General features: G+C 32.6%; 1 protein-coding gene across 5 annotated transcripts; it reads right to left on the bottom strand.

Moving 5' to 3' along the window:
• Positions 1–9,167: 9,167 nt before the first annotated feature.
• On the bottom strand, positions 9,168–15,134 carry LOC139822402 (U4/U6 small nuclear ribonucleoprotein Prp31-like). 5 transcript variants are annotated; one of them, XM_071794071.1, is made up of 8 exons: positions 14,993–15,134; positions 14,121–14,851; positions 13,737–14,027; positions 13,433–13,657; positions 12,041–13,342; positions 10,610–11,359; positions 9,762–10,289; positions 9,168–9,323 (listed from the first exon to the last, which is right to left on the bottom strand). In XM_071794071.1, exons 1-5 carry the CDS (start codon positions 15,108–15,110, stop codon positions 13,238–13,240), a joined length of 1,470 nt encoding a protein of 489 aa, XP_071650172.1. In that variant the 5' UTR covers positions 15,111–15,134; the 3' UTR covers positions 9,168–9,323; positions 9,762–10,289; positions 10,610–11,359; positions 12,041–13,237. The 5 variants fall into 5 exon arrangements, with proteins under 5 accessions (XP_071650172.1, XP_071650173.1, XP_071650174.1 ...); XM_071794072.1 differs by lacking the exon at positions 9,762–10,289 and having other exon boundaries at positions 10,610–11,114; positions 11,204–11,359; XM_071794073.1 differs by lacking the exon at positions 9,762–10,289 and having other exon boundaries at positions 10,610–10,767; positions 11,204–11,359.

Raw genomic sequence — 15,134 nt, 5'->3', positions numbered from 1 at the left:
AGATCGATTCTCTCGCGCTGCTCCTATTCACAAACCTCTGCACCACCGATCACGCCGCGCCGGCGGCCGTCGAGCGAGTTTCCTTTCGCCTTGAAATCGCTTTCGGATGGTGTATAATTTTCTTTTTTGTACAAATACACATCATCTAGTTTACATGAAATGTAAATTGAATCCGGCCCACGTTTTCTTATTTCAGAAAATAATTAATTTCATGGAATTAATTAATGTGATTACCGCAACGTCCGCACTGTAAGGAAAACAGATAAAAGAAGAATTGCTAATGTTTATTTCTACTAGTGCTGATTGCTAGTGCTAGTGCAAATTAATTTATTTTTCAAATATCCGGATATTCAAGAGAGAAAAATAATAAAGGAATAATTCAAATATTCGAAATTATCCAGATAATCCGGACAGTCCGCGGATATTAAACGAAAATGAAATAGCTAAAGTCACGCGCGTTTCTTTAACGACAAATTTAAGATTAAATTCAAAATTTATCGTAACATCCATTTCAAGAATCGCGATCTCGAAAATATACTTCGAAAATAATAAAAGTAAAATAAAAGTAGCATTCACGTGATATATATTGTGCGGACGAAATCACGTTTCTGTGTTTCCCATTGTCACGGAAACAATAATTACACGGGGAGCTAAGTTGTAAGCGTATCGAAAGGGCAATATTAGTTACATAAGAAATATAGGTCAAAGGTAAGTCACCATTTTCCACGTAATAAGACACCTTGCGTAACGCGATTTTTCTGCGGACTCGTCGTTCGCTTCGTCTGCAGATTTAAGATTAATGTCACACGATGAATAGGTTGCAAATCGTCATTACGCAGCTAAATCATACGAACTAATTAGACTTGTTGACGAAACAAGCAACATTTTGATTTCTTAAATCGTATAAATTACAAGGTATCCTATTAAATATATTGAAAAGTATTAATTATATATATTTAAAGAGATTTACATTATCAATGTGATTATCATCTTCTCGTGACAACATCATGTTACTTCAGATTTCATAATTTAATTTTCATAGTAAATTGTAGTTTTTTCTGTAAATGATACAGATTATGTAACGTGAATGTTATGCGAACAGGTGAAATAATCTGAATTACGTTTGCAACTTGCAGATTTGTTTCAAGTAAATATTTCTAATTTTTAAATGTACCGGATTAAAAGACATTTCCTTCTTCATGATTATTATAATAAGTGTAATTCATATATACTTAAAGAAAATTATAATTACCTTTAAGTATGTGAATTACACTTATACATATTAAAAGAAATGTTACATTATTTTAGCACTCCTTGATAAAACTTCGATGCTTTCGTTCAGAAAAATTTCATTACTATACCGCTCGAAAATTGCGTTTCGCTTCTTAGAAGTGGCATGTACATTAATGTGTGAGTGTATGCGTGTGTCGTATTTAATGAAAATCCTGTACCGGTCTTTTTCCAGGCATGTTCCCCAGATTAAAATCCGAGCAAAGTGAAAGTGAGAGGAGTTGTGTGTAAAAATGGCATGTAACGCGTTCAACGAAGCACACGAGACATAATATTGCATCGAAGTTCAGTTCACATCTCCATAAACGACACAATGCTCGGATTGATTACGAAACAGATATAAATTTTTTTCCACGATTGATCAAGGTCATGGTCATCTCTAGTAGACGTGATTAAATTAAACTTTTTCTTGTTGACTACGTATTCTCTTTATTACCTAATAATTATCAACCTTGAAGATGTGGAGAACACGAGAAATTGTAAGATTAATTAAAACAAAGTCCATTTTTCATGATTTTATTCCGGTCTCTTAATATCATCCTAATACTATATTTTTAACAAAAGATATGTATAAATAAAATTATTCAAATATAAGACGTATATCAAAACTTCCGGTCTTAATTTCATTAAGAATTTCATCATTTTTTAATAACGGAATTTGATACAGTAAACATACGCTATATTTGCGTCATTTGTAACATTTACAGTGCATTAATGCGCGTGCATTATCGTAGTTTCGTATGTATCTTTTATATTTACCTAATTTAAATATACGTATACGAAATATATAGATTTCTCCTCGAAATCCAATTGTCACGTTTTAACGACCGAGGGGGGGCATTGATTCCAGCTAATCGTTTTTGCTTGTTCGATCGGTTTCTCCAATTTCGTCATTAGGAAAATCTCGAAAACTTTCTCCACCAAGCAGATCGCACGAATGATTATATTACTATTGATATAATCTCCGGCAATGCTGCAATGATGCGTAGTAATCTTTTTAACAAAGTCTCCGCATGACATGTGTAATAAGTGTGCATGTGTATCACGCGTGTACACCAGAAGGGCGTTCTCCTCGCGCCGCGGGGGCAACCGCAGACTTCCCGCCTGCCGCGCAAAGAAAGCAATATATTGCATAATGGAAAAAGAGATAGTTGTCCGGTAACTATCAAAGGCGGCTGTATAGTGTAATACGCATAACTCGACCGGTTGGCTTAAGGAAATTTCAAATAGCTGCCGCCGGGCAACATTTTTTTGCATAATTCCTCGCTAAATGCGACCCGCCAATCAATTCGCTTCTCATCGGCATTAATCTTGTCCCTTCATCAGATAATAACGATTACATGCCGTGATGTCACTTTAAATTGATATTAACAAAATCTGTTAAATTTTTATTTTAAAAAATTAACCGGTTTTATTAATACCAATTTTAAGTGACATCACGGTATGTAAATTGTAATTTGATAATTAATCCGATTTTTCATAAAGAAATCGTAATGATTGTAATGAAGAGAGAGAGAGAGAGATGAGATAATAGTAATTTCACCTGTCGGTAATCTAAACTCGATCTTATTAAGGATCGATTGTTTGGTTTTGAAAACATATTATAATTTAATAATTCTGAATTAATATTAATATTAATATTATTTTTTCAATTTAAAAATAAGATAGATTTGAGTACATTGACATTTACAATGGATAAGGTAAGACTTATCGTATATTGGATATCGATATTATTAACATGAACGTAATGGTATTTTAAACAAAACATCATTTCTTATCTCAGACATTATGTGCGTTTAATTTATAATTCGATATCATTTGCATGCGATCTTTACATCAGCGCGAGCTATGAAAAGAAGCTTTTCTCGCTGCATTTCAATTAAGCCGATCTGTGCGAATGTGCGAGAGAAAAATAGAAAATATAAGTGAATTCGAACGTGCGCATTGGCGTGTTACAGAAGTACTTTCTCTAAGGTAGCAACATTGTTTCATGTCGAGGGACCTCAGGAACCCGCCAACCCCAAGTATTTTATAAAATTAACTCAGTCACGCACGGTGAAACAGGAATTATGACACGTGCCTAGCGAGCAACCAACGAGAACCGGTTGGGCGCACCGCGAAATCATTTGGTTGCGAGATAAGGAAGTCGAGCCATTTAAATCGTATTTATCTCGATAGCGCAGTCGTTAACCCTAGCATACCGATCGCATTCTTAGGCGTTAATCAAGTGTTAAATTTCATTCTATGGAATTTTTCAAGTTTGAAAAATTTCCAAACGGAAGAACACCTCATTATTCTAAATAGTTCGAGTGTGAATTAAAAATTAACATATAGACGGAACTTATTGATATTTTACTATCGAAATTGTATTCTACTAAAAATTATATTCTAGTAATTTTAATATTTCAATTAAATATCTTTAAAGGAAAAAGTAGATTTAAAGAATTTCATCTCTAAAAACTGAATATAAAGACAATTATATTAAATAACAATTTAATATTATAGAATACAATATTTTACTCTTGTAAAATTATAAAAGTAGAAGGGTTTAAATTCCAAATACACACATCGCGAGTATTTTTCAAAAATATTAATTATTATAATTTTATTTAAAATTTAGTTATTATTTTTGTCTAGAATCTGATTAATTTCTAGTAGAATAACCGAAAAGAGAATTATATTATGTCAATAATGATAGTCAATAATTTAACTTTCTTAATTTTTTTTTAATATAAGGGATTTTGTGAATGAAAAAGATTCGAAAGCAAGAATTTAAATTTTTAACTATTAAATTTTTATCTCTATGTTAAATTTTAATATTACAAGTAAATATTCATATAAAATGGTGTTCAAACTATTAAAAAAATAATTATTAGATAATTCTTTAAATATAATAATATAACACATATAATATAAATTTTTTAAATATAATAAAAGTAATTATTACAAAATAATTACTTGTAATTACAATAAATTCAGTAAATGTAAAAATAATTAAATATAAACAGATATAAGACACGAACTTTTTTTACGTGTTATATTTTAATATATTAATCATTAGAAAAATCTAACAGAAATGATTTTAAATAAATATGAATCTGTGTATAAGTAATATATGCATCGAAAACTATCACGTTCATTTTCACATCTTTGCAATTGCAATTTACGTTAACACACGATCTGTTTCATCGGGAAAATTTGCAAAAGTACTACCTTAAATATTATAACGAATTAAAAAATTAATGGTGCAAAAAAGTAACTATTATTATACAGTATTGTTGACGAAAGAATTAAGAATCCCAATTTTTTCTTGAGTATCTTTGCTAAAAACAAGTAGCGATCGACACAATATAATGATGTATGGCTAAAGTCCTTCGGGGTCCCTCGAAATACATTTCATCGGCGCGTTGAAGTTTCACTGATTTAGGGCCCACTTACCTGTCACTGACGAAAATACTAGGACAGGTCGATAAAACGGGCAAAATACTGCGAGAGATCAACAACACACGCGTGCTTTATCTCGGCCAGCCGGCATGTCACTCTCTTATATAGCATATTCCGCTGAAAGTTGCCTCCACCAGATGAAGTGGATTCGGTCCTCTTCAAGGTAGTGGGAGACTCCTCACGTCTGCATCATCGCGCTCCTTCTGCAGGATGCACCTGTTCGGAAATCCTTCGTCAAAGTTGATCTTATTATAATGAGCTTATTATTATAATCGCGCCTGTTTCTCCGCTTGTCGATTAATGGCATTTGATTATGTCAGAGGTCAGTGAATTTTAATAACGGTAAAGAATTGTTGGTAAAAAATTAGCCTTACGTGTAAAATCAAGTAACTGCATTTTATTCCTAAACTCAATAAGAGTATAAGTAATCACAAGAACACGTAGTTAACTAATGCCTTAAGTTTAACTGAATAATCGATTTCAGACCTTAACAAATATTTTGTTTTAATATTAAGTTGTATAAAATATAAAACATGAATTCTAAAAAATTAGACAATAAAAAGATCTCTTGTAATTAATAAAAAATGCGAGGAAAGCTTACTTATAGATGTAGTACCACGCAAAACATTCTCTTATAAATGGGAATGTTGGGAGTATTGAGTTATTACATGGTATTAAAATCCTAACAAAAGCTATAGTATGCTGCTGAAATAATTAAGAGAAATAAAATATGTCTTAATCATTATTAGTTTAAAAGGAATCGGATTACAAAAGCTTATACTTAAGCGAATCTCATATTCTCCTGCATCATCGAAAATAAAAATTTTTGCAAATCGTTCCTTATCTCTTACGTTTAAAATTGAAACGAAAGAAAGTAAAACCAGGTGCACCCACGTGTGAAACTCATGATATTGAAAATTTTACAGCGCAATTTCCGAAGAAAGCACATAATTGTAGATCGCAATTGTTGTGAGGAAGTAAGATGTACTCTCCCGATACATCTCACGGTGTACAGAATCAAGATCGCATCTTGATTAAATGCGAGACGCGATAGAATGGGAATGCATAATTTAGCATGAAACTCCATTAATCTGATCTGTCGATCACGCCGGAAGATCAGCTGGCGGATCCGTTGGCAGAAAGCGAATCACGCCCTTTCCTGTGTCTTTTCTTTCCTTCACTTTCCACTATTCAACTATCCAACTATAAATAAACGGATAAAAAAGCTTACTGCTTTGGAGCATCTTTTGTTATACGCTCCATCGGAAAAACGGTTCATTAGAATATGCAATTAATATACCTAGTAGAATCAAGGATGTCGGGTGGACATATTTTCTAAAAGCTTCGAATGCTCGAATGGATAAAAATGGACATTCTCTTTGAAAATAGCATATTATGCGTAGTAAAATAAAGTCGTAAAAAATAATACGGGTATAAAAAACGTACATTAAAACTCGAAATATATTGTCCAAATAGAAATAAACATATTAAGATATAAATAATTTTAAAAATTTTTAAACTTTTACTTTAGTTTGTGAATTTACATTTACAGTTCACATTATCTTGACACATTTATTTCAATTTTTAGTTATATAATTCTTTTATACATAAATTATTGCAATTAAAACATTAATATTCCCATTATTTTCTCTTTGCGTTTTTTTTTTATTTCTATGAAAAGGACGATAAAAATCGGAAAAGTCATCTTTATTAAAAACGGTGAAACTTCGAGGCAAGATTCACAATCTCTCTTTTCTTCCTATGTTTGCGAAATAATCGTCAGTGGAAGTTACTTTTTTATTTTTAAAGTCCCGTGTTTTCCGTTCTTCGAATAACTTTCTTAGAAGATAGAAGTTTCCAAAAACAAGCAACGTTTCTAATTGATAAATTTTGAATAAGAAATTTGACGATTTAATTTAAAGGTAATTTACCTACTTCTTCCTCTTTCGTAATTATATAGGCATTCAGTTTATAATAATATCTCATTTTTATAAACAAAGCATATTTATAATATTTATCTAATATTATACACATTATATTTATTTTTCTGTCTTTTATCGAAATGTTTCGCTTGCAAATGCGACTAATTGCTTGACTAGATGACGCCGAGTGACTCAATCTGTCTCATAAATGAGAAATATCTCCGGAAGTGCATAAAATGCGAAAATAAATTTGTTACTAAATATAGGGTTCACTAAACTCTCTTTTTCTCTTGCAAAGTAACAGCCGCATTTGAAGCAAATTCCAGCGGAATCATAAATCAATAGGCAAGTCGAATATCAACAATTAATGAGAAATGAGGACAATCTGATATCAAAATACACGTAATGTATTAGCTATATATACTTGGCGCTTAGATTACATTCTTATTCTCATTATATTCTTGCTCCTTTTTTGCAAAGAAAATATTAAAAATCTAAACAAGAATATTCAAGTTCCCTAATAACACAAGTCATTGGTAAGACATTGATTAAATTGGGGAGTACAATGTCCGATATAAAGCCAATGTTAGCTACAAATTAAATGCAAATGCATTGCACATCGTAATACCAAATACCAATAGCAGGCGAGAACTGTCATATTATAGTTTTTGCCGAGATGTATATACTTGATTATATGATCATCAGAGACTATATTTTACGCAATAAATTTAATATAACGATTGAAATCTTATGTCAAGAATATGAATACTTTTGTGACTTTAAGGATCGGCACAAAAGAATATTATATAGTCTACAATATTTTAAGGAAACAGTAGATAAATTTATTGAAAAGATTTTTACCTACAGTTTTTGCAAAGAAATTGTATGCATCGAATAATAATGATATTCTTATACTTATTATACTTTTTATTTAAAATTTTATAACAATTGACCCAATATTATCTTTTTAGCACAGAGATATTGGTGAATAAGTAAAAAAATAATTTCTACTAATATTCTACTAATATACATTGATCCAATATTAAAATTCAATATTGACTATAAAATGTAAGGTATCTACTTTACAAGTGCGAACTAATGTTGCGGAACCAATTTGTAACCAATATTGTTCCAATAACCGCTACTAGGATTAGTATGAGCTGAGAAACATAAGTGAGAAATATTCACAGTGTACAATTATTCATAAATATAATATTCACTGTATATGATTGTTCTTAGTATTGACTATAAAATTTTTAGATTCTTCTCAACCAAATATATTGGCCATTAATAAAGACTAAATAATACGATAAAGTTCTTTAATATAATATTCAATACAAAATTCCCACTTTAATCATCATTCTTCAACAATTGTTTAAAACTCATTGCAATCTTTGCAAGTAATCGTATATATAACACTTTAACGCACTTTGTATAGGTACTTCTGGTCTAATAAATTATCTAAATTGATTCTGATATGTCACGTTCTATTATAAGATTTGCATTTTTAAATGCAGATTTTAATATTCAAATACATATTATGAGATATTAGATCTCATATGTATATTGACAAACTTCGAATACATAAATATTGTTTAGTTACTCTATATAGTACAATTGTTAGAAGTCACAATTAAGAGTCATTAGAGTAGGATTCATACTGGATTATATAAAGAATCTCATTCACCTCATTAATCGTCAATGTACAGTCGAGGAAACCTAAGTAAAGGTCGAAAGTATTACTGTAACTATATAGACTGCGAATATTGCACCGTACATTTACACTTGCCGGTTTGTACTGACCTGAATATCCTTATTTGGACCTTTTCGCAAACAAACCATTCTTTATTGATAGAAATATATTCAACAAGAAAAGGAACTCTCTAAAGAGTTCCTTCTCTCTGAACCAGTGACTATTCACATTCACTGATACAGATTTAGAGAGAAGATATGATTAGCAGCGCCAATTAATTTAGCAACCAACATTACACTCTATTTATAACTCGGAACATATGAAATTGAAATATTTCAAAGAATTTTGAGGAAACTAAAATCTTTTAAATCTTTTTATAACATTTTAATTCCATGATAAATTTCTTGTACAACCATTTATATTATTCTCTTTTTTAACGCTGCTTTCATTCACTTCTTAATTCTGAAGATTAATTATTTTATTTAAGATTCCGCTGAATTAAGTTCTACTTAAAATTATGTAAAAAATAAAATTTTGGAATGTGTACTTTTTCTTTTCCAAAATTTAAATTCTAAAAAGCATTTTACCTTTAATCTCCCATAATCTTAAAAGGTATCGATATCTTGGCATTTTTTCCTATTGATTGAAACATCGTGTTCTGTAAGTGTAAAATCTTCTTATTAATCCTAGAATCGCACCGAGGACATTTTATTTTTCTGCAAAAAAATAAAATAACCAGATTTTCGCGTTTGTTATGTAAAATAAATCTTTTTTCTTCTGTATTGCCACGTAAAACTTGTCACTTAAAATCGACACACCTTCGTTCAACCGTTACGTCCTGATTAAAATTTCATACATCGGTTGGGCGACGTAACTTTCTCACCGCCCCGCCCGACAGGTTTTACTTCCGCCTTTGTAAAATACTGTAACATAATATCTTTGTTCCGCTTGTACAGATTCATTCCTCGGATTTGCTGTAAATGCATTAAAAATTTCATTAATACGGTGGTTTGGGAGGAGGGGATAGTCCAGCGGCAATTATATAAAAATATACACAAAAATCTTGTATTTGAAAGAAATTAGAAATTATTAATATTACAATTTCTCATGAGAATTATCTAATAATTTTTCAATATTATATTTTTTCAATAATCCTTAATTTATAAAATAAAGAAAAATATTTAAAAAAATCAGAGTAATGGTTTTTGATACTTAAAGAAGCAAGTATATAAAAAAATGCAAAGTTTTAAAAAATATTCCAACATTTTGAAAATAAACACAGATATACGCTAAGCAAAGATTTAGGTTTATAGAAAGTCTTGTAAAGTTCGTATAAATAATGATAATAATGGTACCTGATTTAATTTGCATGCACTTATTAATATATTATCACATTATTACATAATACCTACAGCACAAACGGGAATTAACTGTTTACTGAGATAATTCGTTATTATATGCACAGGCGCTACGATTTTATTATACATATTGGCAATTCGTCACTGTCGGTGAAAAGAACGACCTTCGGCTGACGAAAGAAAGTCCGATCCGCTTCCATAAAATTTCAATAAATCGGCCGCCAAACAGTGCGTTGAATTCAACGGGAAAATGAGATCGAAAGTCTCGTGGTTCTCCACCCACGGAGAAACTCACCACTGACACGCTTAGTTTAATTTACTTCGATGGTATCGACAATGGATGCCAATTATCGTGGAAGGAAAGTAATAACACTTTGTTTTTCCCCTTTCTTCTGACGGTCGCAAACATTGGAAATATAGATGAATTGACAACTTAGCACGATTTAAACCATTGGTCCATTAATTATGAATTTTGTCTTTATATATTGCCTTTAATACTTGAATTTTTTTATTTTTTTATCTTCAAAGTTTATAAACTGTCTATATGTATAAAGCACAGAACATTTACAATTTTATCAAAAGCTAGAAAATATCAATATAAATATTATTAAAAAATTAGTAATATAAAATATATTATTAATTTAAAGTAATAATTTATTTTATTTTATTTAAAGTATATTACATAATGTTATATAATGATATTATAATATATGTTACTCATATTCTTCCCATATGGTTGACAAAATAATTTCCTATTTTCATAATTTGCTTGAATATTTTAGACTTAAGCAAGAAGCATTAATAATACCTTTCATATAAACTACATAAATTAAGTTTAGACAATTCGGCAAAATGATCTATGAGGGGATGATGGTCAATAAAATCGAAATATCCGACATTACCATTCCGTTCAAAGACTGATTCCAATAGAGAAGTGGACATTCGGTGTTGCACGTTGCAGACGCGTAAAAGAAACACTTTCACCGAGCATTTGGGCCTGATGGAGAAAGTTTCTTCAATCTCCGTTACGTCTTTGTTAATCAGAAATTCGACTGAAAACCTAAAGGAATTAAAATCTGATCTTCAAGGTCAAACCAATAGCGCTGTCTTAAAAAGAGAACACTCGAACAGTTTTAAAAGAGAACAATTTAAAACAGCCAAGGGGTAAATTAGAGAATTGTCTGTGGAATCCTGAAATTGAGGGAAGCGGGATTGTAAACCAGCCCCCTACGATGAAAAATAAATTTCCAAGTAAATTAGCTTCTCTTGCTCGCACTATTCTTCTACAGAAAGAAAAATAAAAAAAATCGAAGTTATGCTCCCAATAAGATTGTTTTATTTTTAAATTTTTATCAGGTAATTAAAATAGTTACCTTTGTCAATAAATTTTTAGCGAATAAGTTCTTTCTAGGAAGTAAGAAGTATCCATTACGCAATCTTTATAGAGGAGGAGGAAGTTTAAATATATCAGAAAGATTTTGACTAAAAAAGACTACCATAGTTTTTAATCCGTCGACCGTCGTGGATTTTCTGTGGATCCTAGAGCAAATACCCAAGGCGGGGACTTGAGGAGAAACGTTATGAAGACGAAGGGTCCGTAGTAATTAAATTCCTCTTCTCTAAATCGAGAAGAAAATGGAAGAGAACATTGTCTGAAACAAGAACAGAGAAAGGGGCATTAAAATGTAGAATCGAAATCATGGTGGGATCGATTGGGTTTAGATCAATTCGGGAACGACATGTTAACTTGAATCAAGGCCAAGGTAAACCGAGAAGACACACCGGTAGTCTGGAGTCAACTTGTCAATGTAATCCTGCTCCCTCTCTTCAAGTTCGTTATTCGACAAACAGTAATGAAGAAAGTTATTTAAACTGCTCCCTCTTTTCAAGTTCGTTATTCGACGAGGAAAAATGTCTTTGGCTGACGAACTTCTTGCCGATCTCGTCGTCGGTGCGTCAAAAGTTATTTAAGCTAAAAGTTATTTAAACTTCCTTCATTTTGTCGAATAACGAACTTGAAGAGAGGGAGCAGGATTACATTTCACTCCTGTATCCAGTATGTATTTTACCATACAAATCAAGATGAAATAATTGATATTAAGATCTCGATCGATTACCAAACTGTTCTTAATCTTCCTTCCGTTTGAACAGAAACTATTAGTTATAATTATTGCATGATGTTGCACTATTCGTGGCAAAAAGATTACGAGAAAGAATATGAAAGTGCATGTAGAGAAATTATCGTTATAGAAACATAAATAGCACGATATAATGCATCATATTAATTCACGTGCGGTTTTAAATAAACATAGAAAAAAGATTTTTGAGCTTACATCAGTAATAATCACGTAACAATCAGTCGGTGTATGGCAACTATTTATGCAACAGAATTCGATCCCGATTCGCGAACCAGCTGGAAAATGCGGAAACCTGGCGTAGCACGCGATGCAAATTTTTCGTTTCCCGATATAAACCGATTTACATATATAAAATGTATTGCGTAAACGACGCGTGTCATTAAAATGAAATAGTGTTCAAGCTCGAATATCAGAGAACATGTATGCGAGGTGTGGTCTCTCAGCAATATTTACTCTCTATTCAATAGTCTTGAAAATGTCACATAGTTGATTATTACATTTTCTATGCTTGTTATCGTAGAAAAATGAAATAAATTTTGTTACCTTATATGTACTTCTGTATATCATACGAATAAATTAAAGCATAAATTCAATATTTATGTAATTTATTCATATAGATATAATTAATAATTGCACAATAATTAATTGCAAGCTCTAAATAATACTAATAAAATTTCAACACATCTCTCTCTCTCTCTATCTATCTATTTATGTATCTACCTCTATATCTAGGTCTCCATTTCCTCCTTCTGATGTATAAGCGATATAATGGAATTTGCCATTCATGCGACAAAAATAGTGATACACATATACAAGTTGGAACGTTCCCCACTTATAATTAGTCCTCAATTATCATTGAATAATATCGATGTGAAATCGAGCACTTTCGCCGGCGAAGGTTTTGCTATATTTCGCGCGACCGCGGGTGCTTGGACATAAGTAGGAATAGACGGAGCAAATGCCTACGAATCTCCCAGACGAAGACTAATGTCAGCGAATGATGGGACTGTGACAGAACGAACAGCGCAGAAAAAAATAGATTCTATTTTAACAACTTTCTGAAATTAGTCAATGCAAATTACATTACTATAATTACATTAATAAGAAATTAATGATTTACTTTGAACTTAATTTTTGTCCTCTTTATTAATGTACGTTTTAAATGTTTATTGTGTGATCGTTGAGAAAATGATCCACTATGCAACAATATACTTCTGCAGAATATTGCATTGGAAATGTTTACTGTGCAATAATTGTGACGTAGATCCACTCTTGACTCTCCCTCTTTTTTATATTATCCGCAATCAGTGGATAAATAGTAGGTATTGCGTTCAACGAGAACAAGAGGTAAACTGATTTTTCAAGGATATCGATCTTTAATGCAACATACATTTACGTTTTCTTGACCTTTAGAAAACCAGCTGTATTGGAAAAGTATTTCGCATTTGCCTCGTTGACCTTCTTTTCCGCAGCCTGTGGATTGACGATTTCAAGACCCTGCAAATACAGACAAAATAAAAAATTATTTTTTATGCAATTAAATTTACCAGTTGTAAAGCGTTAAAAGCATAAAAAGTGTAAACATACTTGTAAAGGAGTGAAAGCCACGCTGGAAGCAGTACCGGAGACTTGTTTTTTGACAGTGGTGCTGCCTCCCCATTGCTGTTGCTTCTGCAGATTCTTCTGCAGTGCCTTGGATATCCTGACTTTCGTCTTCTCGTCAATTTGTGGCAACCTAATTCTACCTGTGCCAGCCTTACCAATAGTCCCTCGCGAGTAGCCAAGATCTTCTTGATAGGCATCACTCTCAATCTGCAATCGCACAATAATAATATATTCTCTAATTATTCTCAGAACATTATAAATTCCAGAACATTCATTTATTACTTACGTCTGCGAAGTTCATCCTATTTGCGTGCTTTCTGAACTCCGTGATCGCGTAGCGTTCCTTCATCTTGCGCACGCGTTTACCGCCGCGCTTCTTTCGACCAGGATCGATTGGTTTTGGCAGCGGTTTCACAAACTTCACGGGTGGCGGCTCTTGCAGCTTATCCAACTTCTTCTCGATCTCTTCGCGCAGCATTTGGCCAATGTGACCGTCCGTGCTCTCGTGACAGGCGTCTACTCTAGCTGCCAGCATGCTCTTCGATGACACCAGCCTCGCCGCTTTCCTCCGAAGATCCTGTAACGTTACATACGTTAGAGTTATTGTTGTAATATTTCGCTACTTCTTATAATTTTTATTGTACAAAGCATGCAAGAAGAACAAACTTACAGGAGGAGTTTCTTGTACGATTTCGGAATAATAGATAAATCCTGTATGCGGCAAGGTGGTAACTTGCGAAAATCCAGAGAGCGTGGTTTTCTGAGATCCGAGGACCAGCAGATTGCAAGCTGGCATCTTAGAGAGTTTCGTCAGACCGCCCGCGACACCCATAATCTTGGCAGCTGTTGACGCACCGACGATTATCGATAGGTTTGGCGCGATAAATGCCATTCTGCTCTCTACATATTCGAATATCTTCAATTTACAGTTATTCAATTCCACTGCCATATCACAAGCTTCACAAATAGCTTCTCTCTCCTCTTCCGTCAACAGTTGACCCTGAGTGGTCGACGCTGTCACAGAAACAACCATAATTGTCGCTTGGGTGAGAAACTGCTGTAAAGTCTCATTATTTTTGGCTCTGTCCAAGTCATTGCCCAATTCCCGGACAGTCATTACGTATTCCAGTGGTCCTACCACTAAGGATTCCAATTCTGGAAATCTTTTCGAATACTTGTCTCTGGTAAACCTGTGTATAGTAGCTATTTCATTGTCAATTTTAACTGCCATATCATTAGCTTCAACTATCAACTGATATTCCGGATCGGATTCTACGGGTCCTATGATATCGGTTGACTTCCTGGGTACTTTGCTGTGCCTCTCAATTTGTGCCATAACTTGCTGCAGCTGTTCCGAATCTCGTAACTTGGCTAACTCTCGAATTGAGGACACCTTTATCTCTGCACAAAGAAAAGGCAAATTAATTTTATGTAACGTATTAGAGATAAGCATGAAATGTAAAACATGTAAATTGCGCTGTGTAGAACAGAACATTGTATGTACAAAAATAAATTGCCATATACACTGTCAAATAAGCTAACCTTCTTCTATGACTTTAGAAACCGAAGCTGGGATAAACGTCGGCTCCGGCTCCTCCATAAAAACATCTGCGTCGTCATTTTCCTCGAGATCGGCAAGAAGTTCGTCAGCCAAAGACATTTTTTCTCGTTACAAATTATTTGT

Source organism: Temnothorax longispinosus, chromosome 11, assembly GCF_030848805.1.
Source record: "Temnothorax longispinosus isolate EJ_2023e chromosome 11, Tlon_JGU_v1, whole genome shotgun sequence".
NCBI lineage: Eukaryota > Metazoa > Arthropoda > Insecta > Hymenoptera > Formicidae > Temnothorax > Temnothorax longispinosus.
Note: the sequence above shows the minus strand (reverse complement) of the source record. Positions and strands in the feature narration are given on the sequence as shown.